Source organism: Mesoplodon mirus (assembly GCF_964341445.2).
Source record: "Mesoplodon mirus genome assembly, chromosome: 2".
NCBI classification, from domain to species: domain Eukaryota; kingdom Metazoa; phylum Chordata; class Mammalia; order Artiodactyla; family Ziphiidae; genus Mesoplodon; species Mesoplodon mirus.
In genome coordinates, this window is record NC_138977.1 from 199,110,985 (window position 1) to 199,130,077 (window position 19,093).

At 40.1% G+C, this 19,093-nt stretch overlaps 1 protein-coding gene across 1 annotated transcript in view; it reads right to left on the bottom strand.

Moving 5' to 3' along the window:
• TM9SF3 (transmembrane 9 superfamily member 3) overlaps positions 1 to 16,597 on the bottom strand; it is a 75,629-nt gene extending 59,032 nt beyond the window's left edge. Inside the window, exons 1-2 of the mRNA XM_082611353.1 lie at positions 16,299 to 16,597; positions 6,709 to 6,904 (exon numbers count right to left, since the gene is read on the bottom strand). Coding sequence (XP_082467479.1) covers positions 6,709 to 6,904; positions 16,299 to 16,397 — 295 coding nt within the window. The 5' untranslated portion in view covers positions 16,398 to 16,597. The remainder of the gene's footprint in view (positions 1 to 6,708; positions 6,905 to 16,298) is intronic.
• Positions 16,598 to 19,093: the final 2,496 nt, after the last annotated feature.

The window sequence follows — 19,093 nt, forward strand, 5'->3', positions numbered from 1 at the left end:
ACAGCCTGCCCCCTTCACTGAAGTCCCGTGGCTTTCTCTCCATATCTCCTATGGCACCTAGGCCTACACCACACACAACCTCACACCAGTATCTTAGCTCCTCAAAAAGACCATTAGGTCTTGAGAGCTACGTCTATAACTGATCATAACCTTTGTGGCCCCAGCTATGCCTGTTTCAGTATGCTGCACAGAGCAGGCATTAAACAAATAAAATATTTTAACAAATTTTAAGAGCATAATTTTCCATTTCTTTGGCAAAGGAAGTCACTAAGTACATCAGAGTATGCACATATACATGCATCTGTGTGTGAATGGTGTGTGTGTTTGTGTGTAAGGACAAAATGCCAATATAAACAAATGAAATTTTTGAGCTGAGTATCTCAGAAGGATTGACAAAGAAGTCTTGAAGAGTATCTTACACTGATACAAAACCTAGAAAAGAAATGTGGTAAAAGAGAAAACATCATTATGGAAGGCTATAATAAGGGCCTGGGTTGGTCATATTTTAATGAAATTCCTCTTGCAGGCATGTAAGCAAATACAAACATCACAAATAATTAAAGAGCCTGGTTGCTCAATTGAAAAAGCACTTCTCTCAGGAGGGAGCCGCTTTGAAGATAGGAATGTAATGTGCCTAAGTACACCAAACCACCACTCAGCATTCTATATGACTGGAAAACACTCTGAAAGTCTATTACCACAAATCACTACTTTAAAATTACAATAGGGCATACCCTTCTCACAGGAAATACACACCTATGAATCCTGAAGGGGATGCAATTAATATCTTACCAATGCAGATACTTTTTATGAGGGAAAAAAGAAGAGAACCAAAGTTATAAAGTGGCAAATGTCATTACTGATTTTTCAAACAGAAAGCAAGGGTAGATTCTGGAAACAACATGCCAATAAGTCTGTCATCAATTCTCAACAACACTCCAGACTAACAACTAAATAGACAGTGAAAGCATTGAAAAAAGAATGTGACAATTATTCATGAGTTCTCTAAGAACATATCATGCCTTACTTTGTTTAGTTTCTCTTTTAACAGCATTACTGAACTGGAAAATCAGAAATACTCTACCTCAAATTCAGCAGCACTTTGCAAAGTTTCTCATGAAGTCGCTACAGACAAACTATAGAGAAATGGGCAGAAACTTGGGTTTTAGTCTAGGTTCCACTACTTACTAGCTCTGTGAATATAAGCAAGTCACTTAACCTCTGTGAACCTCAGGTCCCTCAACTGTAAAACAGATAACATCTATGCTATCTCCTTCCCAGAGTTGTTTTAAGGACGAAAAGTGCCAATATATTCACAGTGTTAAGTTTTCTTGAGCCACACACCCCTTTGAGAATCCAATGGAAGTGATATCTCCCTTGCCCCCCCAAAATGCACAATCACTCAAAATTAAGTGTACAATTCCAGAGGTCCACAGACCCCTGACACCAGAGCTTCTGGTTCAATTTTGTATACCCAGAGTCTACCACAGGGCTCTGGAATACAGTAAGCTCTCAAAACTGCTGAATGAACTTTTTACAGGACTGGAAAAACTGGCATATTCACCATTAATTAATCAACCATCTACATAAACCAATATTGATTAACTGACCAAACTGGCTGGCAGTATAAACTGTACACTTTTTTTTCTAGATGGCTATTTGGCAACACGTATCAAGAACTGCCTTAAAAATGATTATACCCTTTGATTCAGTAATTCTACTTCTAAGAATTTAACCTAGTGAAAGATTCATAGATGCATTAAAATACTTATGTGCTAGTATAGCCTAATGCATTCTTATTTCTAACAGGAAAAAAAAAGCAAAAGCAAGGAAGAAAAGGAAGAAAGAAGAAAACAATGAATATCTTGTCATTGGGAAATGGGGAGAAATTACAATATCAAGTTATAGAATACTATATAAATATATTGTAAACAGAGTAATTAACAATAGGAGGATAAGCTGATAAGATGTTGTGGAAAAAAAAGAAGAGTAAAAACTAATTTATACATAACTTATTAAACGAGCCAGCAAGTGCTTAGAACGGTATCTAGCACATAATAAACACTATACACGTGTTCATTAAATACATTTTAAAAAATCATATATGGAACATGAACCCAATATTTAAAAATTTTAAATAATGTGGATGAAAGTAAAGATGGTCAGAAAGAAAGAAGAAACTGTTACTGGTATTTATATCCAGGTGATTTTTATATTCTTTACACTTCTCTGTAGTTTCTAAATTCTGTACATTGATCCCGTATCACTGTTAAAATCAGAAAAAATATATACACATACAAAAAAAGACAGATGTCAATCTGAAAAGAACAATGTTAGCAATGGTTTAAATAAGAACTTATAAAAAGAGCATGCTTATCAAATTTGCAGTTAGCACAAAGTTTTAAAAATTGCTAATACCAAGAATTCAAAATATCTAGAGTCAAGATTCAATACAAGATTCAAATTATTTGGTCCAGCTAAAACACTTCAGTTGAAACCAATAGGACAAAATATTGCATCAAGTTCCCAGACTTCCGATTAAACAAGGCAGATTAACCAAGTGTCTTTTACCTCCTGAAACTCCATTAAAATGTCAATAAAGGAATAAAAAGGATGTAGGCGCACAAGGACAAAAAGAGGAGAAGACAGTGAGAAAAGATTTCAATCAATGCTGGGGAAATGGAAGACGGTGAATGACTAATAAGGCAGAGGAAACCATAACAGAAGGGACAACAGGATTGTTGTCACAGAACACAGGAGACACTCAGAGCTTGGAGGCACCACAGAGGTCGAAAGGTAGAGGAGAGACAGATGTAGGGCTGAACATATAGGGGAACTGTATAAAAATATGTTTATGGAGAGGTTGGATGCCTAGGTCCCCTCCTGCACCCATCACACAACTAGATGAATAATCTCCTCAACTTCCCCTCTGCAGACCAGAGGCACTTTCCCCTAAAGAACTTCAGCAGAGGCTCCAGAATCAGGAAGAGCAGGAATAGTAGAATCCAGGGACTGGAAACAGGGTGGGGTTCACCTTAAGCAAAAATCTTCATTCAGGCTGAATGAAAAGAACTGCCACCTCCCAAGCCCCTTCCCCATCCTTTGGCAATCAGGCTTAACTACCCAGCCAGATATCTGGAGGGAAATACCGCATAGTAGTTAAAAGCTCAAACTCTTAACGCTAGGCTGCCTGGGCTCAAATCCTCACTCCGCCACTTTCCATCTGTGAATCCTTAGACAAGGTTACTTAGCCTCTGGGCCCCAACTTCCTCAACTGAAAAATAGGTATAATACACCTCCATAAGCTCATTTCGAGGATGAAAACAGACTAGACTGAGAATCACTGAACTAGAAATACATAAGGCTCTAAGCAGCCCTTGGCATATCTACATAACTGCAGTACTCTCAACTTACCATTTCACTCTAGAGAAGTAGAAGAAATACTAATAAAATAATTTCACCCCTCTGTTAAGTTGGAATACTCACGGAAGAGAAAATTCAAGGGAAGATCAATAAAATAAATGGAAGGAAGGAATCCTCTAGAAGTCAACTTTTCAACAATTAATATCCTTCATTATACTGCAAGAATTCTCAAATGAGAGGGAAGGGACTGGGTGGTGACCTCCCCTGCTTAGGAATTACTATTCCAGATCACCTAATGATCATAATGAACCAATTATAATAAAGAACAAGTAGGCACAAACTAGGTGCTGGACAATTTATTAAGAGCTCACCATGTCTTGATAGCTAAGGATGCAACAGTGAACAAGAATGCAACTGTCCCTGCCCCAGTGGAAGCAGCTAAATTACGCAGCAGGCTAGTGTAGCAGCTTGAGGATAAATCAAATCCTACACTCAATAAACTAATTTAACATTTCATAATTGCTAATACAAAATCAAGTTGGAAGCACAGACACATACTATGTGCTATTAGTATTCATAACAATAACCATTTCTTGAATGTAAACTATCAGGAACTTTGATAAATGATGTACATGCGCTATCTCATTTAAACATGACAATTCTACCAAGTGGATATTATTTCCCTCATTTCATAGTTGAGGACAATGAGATCAAAGAGACTGAATACTCTGTCCAGGACTACATAGGTAGGCAGAGGCAGAGCTGAGACGCATCAAGTCTCTCTGACTCTAAAGCACATGTTCTTTCCACTCCACAGTGGCAATATTCTAGGAGGTACCCTTGAAAATTATAGGGTAATGATTTCAGGTCTGGTTCAAGGATATCCAGTTTAAGTCTGCCCTTTTCATTTAATTTTGTCTAAATGTTCTCAATGTAGCATTTTGTCTAGCAATAGTATAAAAACTTTTAGGGAGAAAAAAACAAAGTTGTGCATAAAACCTCAAAAGGGAGCTTTTGAGGCATCCCACATTAGACTCAAAACTACTGCTAGTTCCCTAAAATAGTCTATTTAGTGACTTTCATTTTACAAAACCATACTAATCCATTTAGCCTGACAGAATCTACTAGGTTAAAAAAAAAAAAAAGTTGTGTGTTTGTGTGTATGCACATATAAGTGGGTATGTATATGTATAGTTTTTCCTAGTTTCACAATATTTCTAAAATTTTATTTTCTTACTTGAATATGCCTTCAGAAGAACCTTTAAAAATCAAATACTTAAGGGATGAAAGATTAACAATATAAATATTTCTACAGTTTACACAGAGCCAGAGGGTTCAAGTTTCCACACAGCATTAGTATGCTGTGATACGCCTTGGGTAATTCATCTTTGGGCCTCCCTAACAGGAAATCAGATGACACAATCTCTAAGGTGCATCCCACCTTTAAAATTCTATGATACTATAAAGAACAACCAGGAAACCTCACAAAACACTTTTCAAAGCACGATCAACTTTATCTTTGAACGGGGTAATCAAGGGTCTGCAAGAGAAAGAGAAATCTAATCAGCATTTACTATTGCATCTGGACCACTTAACGTGGCAGCTTCTTTAGCAGCATATCCATGATGGAGTGTAGAGTTGACAAGACTCCAAGGAACCGCCGACTCTTAGGGAGTAACATCTGGCCAGTCCTGATTCTTTTCATCTAAAGGTGTTTAGTCTGAAAGGAAAATAAATCCCACTTTTATAGCCCATGAAAACCATACCCCTCTGTCTAAATAATCTTTCCATCTCAGTCTCAAGAAACTAATAAAAGAATGGTTAAGACAGCTGAATGAGTACTCTTCTTTAGTAAATAAGAGTGAGGATTGCAACAAGTGATGAAATCTGTCCATAGCAGCAAAGTAAGACTTGGGGTTTTTGCCTGTTTTCTCTCTGGTTCCTTTTAAATAAACTAGAAATGTGTACCAAATATGGAAAAGGAGAGAGTATGTGAATAAATGCAGTATTGAGGTTCCCAAAGATCACATACTCTAGTCTAACTTTTCTCCTTACCTTTAATTAAATATTTAAATTAACTCATTAAATTAAAACAAGCCTCAGGGCATGTTTACAATAATTCATAAAGTTATAAGCCATGCCACTGTGGTTTAAATTTACAACTTAATTTTATAATTAAGCCCCAAGAAATAATACACGGGAAAAAATGTAAATATGTATACCTATTTTCAACAACAGTAAGAAAAAAAAAATCCTAAAAACAAGAACAGAATTTAACAAATCAAAATTAAACATTATCTTCAAAATATTATCTTTAAAATATCTCATTTCACATTCTCCTCCCAAAGGGCTAAAAATATCAGAGGTCAGTTACTATTCATTTTATACATGTGGACAATGAAGTCAAAACTGGAGTAAAGAACTTTACTAAAATCAATAGAGTAAAAGAAATGGGATTAAAATTCAAAGCTTCTGATTATAAGATCCATGCTCTATTCAAAAATCAAGACACCTAATCAAAGATCCTCCAAAAATTCAATTACTCAAGCTTCTGCTTACCAGGTTAAAAATGTCCATGCAGGAAATACACACTCTGACAAACTTCACAGAGAAAAATAAAAAATATAAACACACTCATAGGAACTCATAACAAAGAAGATACCTGCATAATAAATAGATACGGAGGATTTTTTTCCAATTTTAACAAGTCCTTGACCTAAAATTTTAAACCACACAATCTAAAAGGTATTGAAGATAAATTAATACAACACTGATAAATACATTGAGCCAATGGTGCAAGTTTGAATTTGAGGCTTTACACATAATTTTTAAGTATCCATATAGCCCATTACATCCCCACTCCTCTTGAAATTACCTCATTAGGGATCTATGAAGGCTTTCCCTGACCACATTATGTCCAATCCTTAAAGGATTTACTAGAAAACACTTTTCAGAAATAAATATGTTAAGGAAATGTAATTTTATGAACAATCATTTATTTTATTGTTTTATAAAGATTCAAAATAAATCTTTGTTAGTTACTAATATACTTTTCTACATGTAATACACTTAACTTAGAGATTAAAACACATTTTAGGGTCTAGAGCAGTGGTTCTCAACCAAGGGCAAGTAGCAATGTTTACAGACTTTTCGGTTGTCACAACTGGAGAGTGCTACTGGCATCTAGTGGGTGTGGGCCAGGGACTCCGCTAAATGTCCCACCCTGTACAGGACAGCCCCCACAAAAAAAAAGAATTATCTGGCCCCAATGTCAACAGTGCCAAAGTTGAGAAACCCCGGTCTACGATCTAACTTTTATCATAAGGACTATTAAGGTTTACGTACCTTTGAATTTAATATCCAGACCACTAAATTCCAATTCAACTCCTTGAAGTGCTTCTCCCAGAGTTTCATGGTAGTGACTGATGCTTTTTTTTGACCCCACACAGAATGGAAGTGAAAAGTACTTATATGTCTCTTGGCGATTATGGTAGGGCCCAACAGTATTCATCCATAAGACAACTTCCTCTTTATCTTGATACTGAAACCAAAAAAAAGCAAGTAAGAATATGTTTTTTAAAAATCTAATTCAAATTAAGGGAATATATATTATTTGTTCTAAACAGAAATGTACTATCTCTGTTTGGGAAGCTTTAAAATAAAATGCTGGAAGCTTGTTTCAAAAGGATGGTCAATGTCTACACATTAAAAATGAAATTCGGTGAATTTTAAAATTATATCCTCTGATTGTGGTCTCAAGCAGATTCATGTCTTCCAAACTTCATTTTACAGAAGATACTGTTTAAACAAAACCCAATAACCTATAAGAATATGTTTATAATTAATATTTACAGTATCAAATAACAATAAACCTAGAACCAACATGATTCACCATGCTAACGTGGACAAGGAAGGAGGAAACAAAATCAAAAGCTTATCCAGAACCTCATGTTAATCACTAGAAACTCCAAAAACTTAATGCTGTCAGCAAGCACAAATAAAATTGCATCTCCTTTTTTTCCCCACAGCCATTGATCAAAGTAGTAGAGAGGAGAGAAATGACTAAACAAGAGGAAGAAAAAGCCATACTATGAAATCTCCACAGCCCATTCAAGTCATCATTCTATCTTCCCCTTTATCAGCCTGAAAGATAGGTACTGCATGCAAATTTTCTTGAATAAATATTATGGTTTTACCCATCAGTGAATACTATATGTAGCTAAACCTGGAGTGTGGTCTGATGACTTTGGGTAGATGACCTCACCTTTCCAGGGTCCAACGGTGGGGGGGGGGGGGAAGTGCCAAAGATTTCTAACATCTCCTCAAGTCTAAAATTCCAGTGATTCTATGAAAAGCAGTTACCTGAGTAATTTTAAAACTAGTATTCCTAATTAGCAATACAAATTAAAGACAACTAACAGTTGCAGCTTAAGTCAACTAACAGGGCAGAAGTTAAATCATTGAACAATTATCTACTGAGTGCCTACCATGTGCCAATAATTGTGTTTGTTGAGGATACAGCTTTGAATAAGACACGTTCCCTGACCCACTGGAGCTTAGAGCCTAAAGGGAAAGATGGACACTGAACAAGCAATTATAGTAACGTAGGGTGCTGTGGAGCACATAACAGAGGAGCCTATCCAACTAGCCCAACTACCAAACATTACCTCCAGTCCTCCATATAAAATGAATAAACATTTTCCATCAAAATCCAGCATCTCCAAAACCAAACTCATCCCAGCCCCCCAAACTTTGTTTTTCTAATGGTACAATCCTCTCAGTCATGGCGACTCAAACCCCAAGTCCCCCTGCATTCCAAAAAACACTGACTTGTCTACTCTTATCCAAAGCATCTGCCTCTTTGGATTCATACCACCACCACAGTAGGACTTAGATCTAATCACCTCACCTTCAAACCTAATAAATGTCTCATTGTTCATAAGACATCATCCAGGTACCCCATCAAGGAAATAAAAAACTACCTGACTTTTTGAATACATGAGACATGTACCAAGCACAGCATTAGGTGTTAAGGTTATAAAGATAAATAACATACTGTCCTTTCCTTTAAGTAGTTCACAATCCATAGTGGAGCCAGACAAGTAAATGATTAACAATGAAGAAATAAGTGTTACAATTAAGGTAAAAAGGGCTATTGTAGGGCTTCCCTGGCGGCGCAGTGGTTAAGAGTCCACCTGCTGATGCAGGGGACACGGGTTCGTGCCCCAGTCCGGGAGGATCCCACATGCCGCGGAGGGGCTGGGCCCGTGAGCCATGGCCGCTGAGTCTGCGCGTCCAGAGCCTGTGCTCCGCAACGGGAGAGGCCACAGCAGTGAGAGGTCCACGTACCGCAAAAAAAAAAAAAAGGGGGCTATTGTAGCAACAATAAAAATGATTAATTCTGCTTTGGCAGAGAAGGGTCAGGATGAATCACAATATAGAAAATCATAAGCTGTTTCAAGTGAATTCAGAAAAACAACTGTAGATAACCTTCATGTATGAAGGAACCAATCAAAGGTCTGAACGTATACATAGATACCCATTCATAACTACTCTTGTCACTTTAGGGGGTTGACAAATATACGTATGCCACCACTCTTCCATCCAATGTTAAGGGTTACACTGCACTAATCAATCAAGGTACTCCTTTCTGCACAGACATAGGTATAGGTATAGATATATAGATATAGATAGGGATATAGCATAAGAATTCTCAAAACGGTTCTCTAAACCAATCACTATCCACTGAACAGGGCTGGTATTAGAATTGAAACCTGTTCACTGAGTAAAAAGCTCTTGGCATAGTATCATGTACACAAAAAGTATTGAATATGATGAAAAAACACTGAAGAAATGCTGAAAAGAAAGTTTGTTAGCAACTTAGTGAAAGAAGTTTGAAGTATGTGCACTGACTGAGATAGTATCCTTCGAGAGAAATGAGGAAGGCGAGGTAACCAAATGCATCCATTTAGGATTACCACACTGAAAGAGAGGACCTATTCTTGCCATTAATCCTGCTGAGTCTGCAGAAATTTTATAAATGTAACTTGTGAAAATAAACACAAAAACACTTTCTCTATAAATCCTAATACTCATATTCCTTTAAAAATAGACAAAAACTTGAACATAAATACTTGTTAAAACAGAGCATTCATTTATTTCATACAAACTGAAACACAGGACTAAAATAATTTAAGGGTCACGGTATGTGTTAAACTACACGTTCTGAAGTCACTCATTTTAAACATTCATGAAACCTTGATGGGGTAGTAAAGCTCTGACAACATGATGCAAACTGTACTATAACAAAATGTGTACCATTCTTTAGCCTAGGATTCCTTCTGGGAAGAGGACTGAAATAGGGATGAGAAAGAAATATATATATATATATATATGTGTGTGTGTGTGTGTAACATAGACACAAACACTCATATATATACACATACAAACACACAAAGATTAGGGTGAATATTAAGGCTAAAACTGTTTCTTTTCTTTTCAATTGCTCCTTATGCAGACCACAGTCAGATTTCATGAACTTAAAATGTTTACTTTTCATTATAGTTCTTATTTATCCCTGAGAATAAGTGTTCCCAAGACAAGGTCAAGGGAAGAGTTCTTTTTCAAGAGAGAAAACGTGTCTTAAAATATCCTGAAATTAGAAAATACCAAATGGAAGAAACTTTTTAAGGAGAAAAGCCTTTCCTTTCCCTAAGCTGCCAGGAAAGTCCCTGGGCTCCCCCACCTCAGTGGGAAGACAGCAACAGGTAAGGCTCTTCCCTCCACTCTTGGCTGAAAGGCTAGTCTAATTTGCTTTCAAAACATTCCACAACGTCCTAGCAAGCTCTTTTTAAATACTTTCCTCAGAAAAACTCTGAGTTGCCAATGACACGGAGAAAGATGGAATTTTATAACTTACCTGCAGAGTGTAACCAGAAGAAGGGGAGAGAAAAACTCAAGCAGGCACAGCAGTGGATCAGGAGATCCCTGAGCATGGGGGTGGCTCCTTCCATGAGGCCTCCCTGGGAAGCAGCCAAAGGACAGGAGGCCAATTGAGACTACCTGCATTCCTCACTTCGTTCCATTCGTTTCCAGTTCTCAGAAGTTTCACTGTTACACTCAACTTCTGCACTGGCCACTCCAGCCAAAATGGCTTATAACATTGTCTTCCTTTCCTTTCCTGCTCCACCTTGTTTTTTTTTTTTTTTTTCTTTTTGCGGTATGCGGGCCTCTCACTGTTGTGGCCTCTCCCGTTGCGGAGCACAGGCTCCGGACGCGCAGGCCCAGCGGCCATGGCTCACGGGCCCAGCCGCTCCGCGGCATATGGGATCCTCCCAGACCGGGGCACGAACCCGTATCCCCTGCATCGGCAGGCGGACTCTCAACCACTGCGCCACCAGGGAGGCCCTCCACCTTGTTTCTTACGTCATTCCCCCAAGTCTATAATGCCCTCCTCCTACCCACCTGGCAGATTTCTACTTATCCTTCAGAACTGCCCAAATCCTCCTTTCTCCAATCTTCAGGTCAAACTTGAACTGACCAATCACTAACATGCACGTGCTTACCGTCTTTTGGGATAATATCATTATTAGCCAAAACTTAATAAGCACATACCATGTGTTGGGCATAGTTCTAAGGTCTTTATATAAACATTTAATCTCTCAAAGCTCTGTAAGACAAGTCCTATTATTTCCCCCATTTTACAGATTCAAACAAACTAAATAGAGATGTTAAAGAATTTGTCCAAAATCATTCTAACTAATTAGTATCACATTTACAAGCTTAGGACTACATTTTTGCTAATCCTTAGTCAGCTTCATTAACTGAAGAGCAAAAACTAAATGAAGAAATATGGGAAAAATATAGCTGTACAAAGCACCTAAGGAAGTGCTGAATGCTGAACAACTTTTCTATTTGAGCCTTTAATCTGCCCTAAGGAAAAAAACCTTCCTAAGAAGCTCCTTGTCCTCTGATCTCAAAAGGAATGACCTTCATTCTCAAGAAGTCACCAATGTTGGATCTCTCATTTAAAATACTGTTTATGTGCTGGGTAAGTGTAGGTACAGAAGTTTCCCTCCTTGATAGAGATCGTGAATTACTTTTTCTCGGAAGGAACACTTCAGGAGATAATGTTACTGAATTTCTCGTGTAAAATCCGAATAAAGAAATCAGAATTTATGTAGACAGGCAAAGGACTGAGGGCTCAGACTAAGCACCCAAATGCCATCATTTTTATGGGATGAGAGGAAAGATATATGCTTACTTTAAAATACATATCTGAGAAAGCAAACTCCAGTTCAGAAAAATATTTCAGAAATCATAATTTCAATGTCTTTTAATTATTTAAAACACATACATCAGAATTCTAATACATATAAATTATTAGTGTATTTTTGGAAAGTCTCTTGAGATAACTGCTCTCTCCCTCTCAAAATAGCTTTGTACCTAAATAAACTTTTAGTCTACCATAGAGTACAGCTGAAAATAGGACAATGAATTATGACACTTCCTAAAACTAGATCCGTATTAAAGCACTCACAAATTCACTTGTAGTAAACAGCTTATCCTCTTTATAAATCTTCACATATGTTTTACTAGTTCCCATACTCCCGACAGAGACGAAGACTAAAGGCTTCCATTTGCCTAAGTAAAGCAAACAAAACATCTTTTTTTCAGCCAGTAGTGTCATAGTGCTTATGGCAAAGGTTGAGAGCAGGCTATCCTAAGCACAGATCGGGTCCTTTCAACATCACCTACCAGAGATACAATGGGCCACAAAGAAATGGGGTTTTAACCTAGGTAAATCACAACAGGCATCCCCAAGACTATGCCTCTTAAATGAACAATCGTCTGCGTTTGTTCACTGCTTTAAGCGGTAGGGTTATCATGCTTCCAACACTGCATATTCTTATCCCTGGTAGATCCCTAATTACTCAAGTCACTCAACAAGCACTGATTAAATACCACTTGCTGTGCCAAGCACAGAGCCTGGTATGTAACAGACCCAGAAAAATTTTTTTTGATTTTGTGACCTTGAGGAAACAGAGCAAAAAAAAAATTCAAGGCTCCAGTGTAAACCATAAAATGCTTTTAAGATTCCTGTGCCACTGATTACTGGGTTTTTGGCGCTGATATTTTTACATAGTATTACTATGGAAATTATATGTTCAAGACAGGTAGAAAAAACGACTAGAAATCAGGTAGCTCAGACTCTTTCTGTGGCCCTGGGCCAGCCACTGGGCCTCTTCAGGCCATTAGGAAAATGAGTGTGTTGAATTCAATGGTCTCGAGTCTTTCCAGTTCTAAAATTCTATGATTCTCAATTTGCAATCCTTTTAATGGAGTCCTTTGGAATCTTAGGAGACATGATAATCTAACTCTAGATGTTTCCAAGTGCTCAACTGTCAGAAAACCAAATAAGCATAAGCCATACCCTATACATCTTTCACTCACTCTAAAGTGTTCTTTTTATGATCCTTTGATCACCTATTAAGAGCCTGTCTTTCATGAAAGTGTTCTTTAATTTTTATTTAAAACAGTATATTTGGGACTTCCCTGGTGGCACAGTGGTTAAGAATCCACCTGCCAATTCAGGGCACGGGTTCGAGCCCTGGTCCGGGAAGATCCCACTACTGCGGAGAAACTAAGCCCATGTGCCACAACTACTGAGCCTGCGAACCACAACTACTGAGCCTGTGTGCCACAACTACTGAAGCCCGTGCGCCTAGAGCCCATGTTCTGCAACAAGAGAAGCCACCGCAGTGAGAAGCCCACGCACCGCAACGAACAGTAGCCCCCGCACGCTGCAACCAGAGAAAGCCCGTGCGCAGCAACAAAGACCCAATGCAGCCAAAAATAAAATTAATTAATTAATTTAAAAAAACCCCAAAACTAGTATGTTCTGTAATTCATATATGATTCAACTTTTAAAAACCGAAAGGAACCCGCTTTTATATATTCTACATGTGTATATACTCTAGAAGTTAGCAGCACATTCCCTTCTCATTATTCTTCTGAGAATATTAAGAGTGTTGGATAAATAAGCACATAAAAAAATGCCATATGAGTCAAATGGTCAGCTGAATCCTAATTCAGTAGGTAAAGTAAGAGAAATCAAGGGTTTTCTGGAACTGCATGAAGTAGTCAGTTGCTCCTTCTTAGGACCAGCTACAGAACTTGTGGGGCCCAGCACACAATGAAAATGCAGAAAGTATTAAGAATTTCAAATGGTGACAGCGGAGCATTAAACCAAGCAGTCTTTATGTCTTATACACATTAAGCGACTGCAAGGGTCACATGCCCACTGCAGCCCTGTCCCTCTTCAATGCTAACCCAAACGCATCCTCAGTAACAACCCACTATGGAGCTAAACTTACGCAAACATTTAAGCACTTAAAGATACTATCAATACAGAGAATTATTCAATTTAATGCCAAGTGTATTACTATCCTATTTTCAGGATAAAAGGCCATAGAGCATATCCTATGAGAGCGTAGAAGACTATTAATTCAGTTTGCCTGAGTTCAAATCCTACCTCTACCTGTACTGGTTGTGTGGTCTCAGGCAAGTTACTTAACTTCTCTGGCATCCGTTTCCTCATCCATTCAAAGGACATAAGATCACTCACAAGATTATCAATGTATGTTTAAAATATGAGTTAATACATATAAAGTACTTAGAACGGTGCCTACCACATATTGCTACAAAAGCCCTATTCGTTATTATTTCTATCTGGAAACTGTCTTCATAAAAAGTTAATCTAAAGGGCAAACTTTAACTTCTAGAGATTGTTCTTTAATTTATAATCCAATTCCACAAGTATTTATTAAACACTTACTCAGCAACCTTCCCTTGACAATTTTTCTCCTCCTTCAGTATCATTCTGTCTTCATTAGCTGCTTCTGCCTTCTTGGTGGAAAAAAAATTCACTTGACCATAGGCTTTTCAGTATTATTATCTGCTTAAGGTGAATGCCTAATTTTCAAGAAATATTTTCAAGAAACTTGTAAGAAATAAAATATGTTGGCTAACAGCCAAAAAATATATGAATGACAAAATTTTTAGTTATATCTTAATGCTATTCTTCCTATAATTTTTAAAATAATAGGTAACCAAGTGAGAGCAGTTCTATGTAAACATGACTGAAATCAAATGGATTCTAAACGTTTTTGTCCAAGAATTCTCTCATACGTGTCATATTCCCTCAAAAACCTTTTATCCAATATTTTATATTCAATTTCTGGCTTCAAAAATTTAAATGTTAAAGCAGAAACTAACACACCATTGTAAAGCAATTACACTCCATAAAGATGTTTAAAAAAATTTTAATGTTCCTGGCAATAAAATTTCAATGAAATTGGCGTTTACATTTTAAATCTGTAAATTAATCTAAGACCTTTTTATTCACCTCCAATTTGTGAAATTTTAATTAATACGTACTTTTCCCTATTACAGCAGTTTATATAAAACACGAGATAAAAAAGTAAAATACTACTCTTAAGCTTATACGCCTGTATGGTGGAACTACACTTGAGACAATTCTGAGTTTTACACAGCAACTTTCCTTAAGTGTTCAAAAAACTGGAAAAATATTAGTAACCACTGGCTAAAAGAATGCCCATTGGAAATGAACACTTCTTACACTTTGAGACAAGTTACTTGACAGAAAAAACAACAAGAAAGCGTTTTTAACTGTTTAACCTGTGAACAAAATTATCTTAAGGTGAAAAGTCAGAAGTACAGCACAAAAACATGTCACCAGCTCAGGATTGTGTCCCTTAAAAAATATACAGGTAAGAAGTTTCTGGCTGTTGACTGAAGGTACAAACGCCAAAAGTTTAGAACTGTTAGCTAAAATAAGAGCCCAGCTAACCTACCGACTAGAGAAAAGAAGTCTGGTTGCTTCATTTCCTCACTTGTCAGGAATGACAGGAGACTTGCAGATTTAGTACCACACAACCTCTCATGCAAAATCGTATCATTAATTAGTTAAGGTCTAAAAACACAACTACTCACAAGCACCCTCTAATTTACATGACTTTACTGCCCTGCTCAGATCTACCTTTCAGAAAGCCACCGACTTGCATCCCTAAGTGAAAGTCACTAGAGGAGTCGTTAACATCCAAGCTTTGATGTAGAAAATGCCAATTAAATAAACAGCCAACCAATTTTAGGCCAAATGCAAAAGGGACTGTTCCCAGCCAGACAAGAGGACTGGGAAACTCAAGACCCCTCACAGTCAGAAGCCGCCTGGTTAGAGACCACCGGGATGGGAGCCTCATCTAGGAGCCAGAAGAGGGTGAAGAGAAAGTTACAAGAAAGGCCTCGCAGGCGGGTGCGTGTGGCTGAGTGCCTGTACACGTGTAAAGTGCTCCTCACCGCAAGTTTATCAAGGCTGTCCCCACGCCAGGATTATGATCCGGTTTGGGCAGGAGGAGGAAGAAAAAGGCCGGTGAGCACCATAAAGTGGTGGGTATTTCCTGGTTACTGTAAGACGGGTAATACGTGGTGCATACATCTTCCGCCGTGTCGTAGTCCCCAGCAGCCCGGGCGCTGCTCCCTTTCCTGGGGGGCACCAGCTCCGAGCCTGGCTGCTTGCCGCCCCCACTCCCGCGGCCAAGTGAGCCCCGACCCTCGGACCCCGCTTCTTTCCCGTCTCCCGGGGCCCCTGGACCCAGGGGTGCGGCGCCATTTAGGTCCGGGTTGGGGAAGGAAGCCCAGGCACTTAGGGAGAGGAGTGCTGTCCCGGGAGCGCACGGAAAGGCCTCCTCCCCGCTCCCGGAGTTCCTGCTCCGCCAGGCCCAACCGGAAGGCGCCCTCGGGCGGCCGCGGGGCTCGGCCAGGCCGCTGGGCCCTCCAGGCCTAGCCGGGCCCGCCGAGGCGGGGGGCCGGGGGAGAGGGTGGAAGCGGCCGCGCCGGCCGGGAGCAATTCTTACCGTGTGTTCGTGCTCGTCCGCCCGGGCCCGGGGCAGCAGCAGCAGCAGCAACAGCGCGGCGGCCGCCGCCACGCCGGGAGCGCCCGGCAGCGGCCTCATCCTCCGCGCTCCCACCGGCCCGGCGCCGGCCCACCGACTCCTCCGCCGCCGCCGCTTCCGCCGCGGCCGATTCGCATTCACGGGGCGCGGACAGACGCACGGGGGCCCAGGCCCAGCCTTTGGCTCCTCCGCGCCGCCGCCGTCACCGCCCGCTTCGGAGCCTCCCCCGCCCCCCGGCGCCTCCTTGCCTCTTCCTCTGACTCAGCCACGTCATCCGGCCACCCCGGCACACGCCGGAAGTGCCTCGCGTTGCGGGGCCGCAGCCGGCGCCGGCCGCCCCGCCCGAGAGGCGCGACCCCCGCAGCCCCGGAGGACCGCGCGAGGGCCCGGCCCTCCCGCCGGCCGCTCTTGGGTCGCGAGAGAGGCGGCGCGCACAGTGGCCCCGGCCTCGCTTCCCTCGTGGGTGCCTGGCCCGCGTCGCAGGGCCTAAGCCGCCTCCATTCAACTTGTGCGACCTAGGTTCAAAACGCTTTACTCTTCCTGGCCTCATTTTCCTCGGCTGTGAAGTCGGGTAATGGTCTGACCTGCCGCCTTTCGGTGGGGTCGGATCAAGTAGCCCTCACAAGGAGCTCGGCTCCCGCCGGGCATGAATCACCAGCTCTATAATCGTCATTAAGGGAGATTGTTAAACTGGTATCGGGTTGGATGAGTGTCTTAAAGTCAGTGAATATTTACCGAATATTTATTTCAATCTTGTTGAAATTCTTGTTCGTTTATTTATTTATTGTTTGTTGGGTCTCCAGTGCACAGATATAAACACCTCTTAGAATCTAAGCTTTTCTCCTAAGCAGGGATTCTGTTCACTGACATATACTAGAACTGTGTAAGACCCATAGTGGAAACTCAGAAGATATTTGTTAAATATATACATGAATATGGCACCACCATCTACACAGTCCTCTAAGCCAAAACTCTGGAAACTGGAGTCGGATTGTCTCCATCTCTCAGCCATCAGCAGGCAACAAGTTTTAGCATTTGTTATCTTAGAAATGTATCAAGAATTTATTTTTCCTCTCCTCTGCCAGTAATAGCCAGTCTTCTACACCTCACTCACTATGTATTACAGCAGCCTCCTACCAGGATCCCTATCACCAATCTTCCCTCCCTGTTTATCCTCCCCAACAGGTGCCAGTGAGTCTTCTAAAAAGAAACCTGATTATATCACTCTCTTGCTTAAAACACTCCTTGAATATTGTTTACATAAATCAAGGAATCACAGCTAAGATTTTCATCTGCCAGGCACTATTCTGAGTACTTCACATGTATTGACTCAATCCTTATGCAATAGGCACTGTGAGTTATGTTCATTTTACAGCAATGATCGCTGAAGCCCGGGGCGGGGTGGGGGGGGAGGGAGGGGGCGGGGTTTAAGTGGTTGCCGAAGGATTGTATCCAAGCATCTGGTTCCAGAATCAGTCTTTCTTACTACTCATGGACTACCATCCATACAGTCATTTTAAGAAATGAAATAGAGGGGCTTCCCTGGAAGCCCCTGGTGGTGCAGTGGTTAAGAATCCACCTGCCAATTCAGGGCACACGGGTTCGAGCCCTGGTTCGGGAAGATCCCACATGCCGCGGAGTAACTAAGCCCGTGTGCCACAACTACTGAGCCTGTGCTCTAGTGCCTGTGAGCCACAACTACTGAGCCCTTGTGCCACAACTACTGAAGCCCGCACGCCTAGAGCCTGTACTTCTCAACAAGAGAAGCCACCGCAATGAGAAACCCGCGCACCGCAATGGAGAGTTAGCCCCTGCTCACCACAACTACAGAAAGCCCGTACGCAGCAATGAAGACCCAACGCAGCCAAAAAATAAAATAAATAATTTTTTAAAAAAAGAAATGAAATAGACTTGTATGTACTGGCATGGAATGATAGCCAAGAGATAATTTTAAGTGAAAACACTTGAAAATATAGAGTATGATTCCATTTTGAATGGTATTAGTCTACCCATAGAAAACAATCTGAAATATTATGACTCAAACTATTAACAATGCACATGCCTACAAATATTTGCACGTGAGTATGTGCTACGTGTGTAATCAGGAAAAACAAATCTTTCCTAAAGTATACTCCTGTTAACATGCAGCTGCAGAATCGGATCCCAATTTATCTCCTCAGCTTCACCTCCCACTGATCTCTTCTACCTCAGGCTATAGCCCTATATTTCCCAAATACACCAGGTTCTTTTATACCTCTGTGCCTTTGCTCTTTTTTTTTTCTTATTGGAGTATAGTTGATTTACAATGTTGTGTTAGTTTCTGCTTGCAGCAAAGTGAATCAGTTATACATATACATATATCCACTCTTTTTTAGATTCTTTGATTTCCCTTTGCCCAGAATGGAAATGAATGGACAAACTCTGTTACTCGTTTTCCAGGCCTAAATGAATGACCTCTTTAGTGAAAACTTGCATGATGCCCTCAAGAAGTTGAGCATCCCTTCTTCAGGATTCCAGTTGCATTTATGTCATAACTACCATAGTCCCATTTCCTCTTCTGTACTACATTCTGACCTTTGTTGATGGCAGCCAACAAAGCACTGTACTACTATTTGTTTATATCTGTCCCAGCTGTTGGGACAGTGCTTGTCACATCATAGACATTCAATAACTATTTACTGAAGACATTCATAAGTAAAAAGTCAGAGAGCACAGAAGGATTTAAAGAACACTTTCTAGATAGTCTAAGATGCATC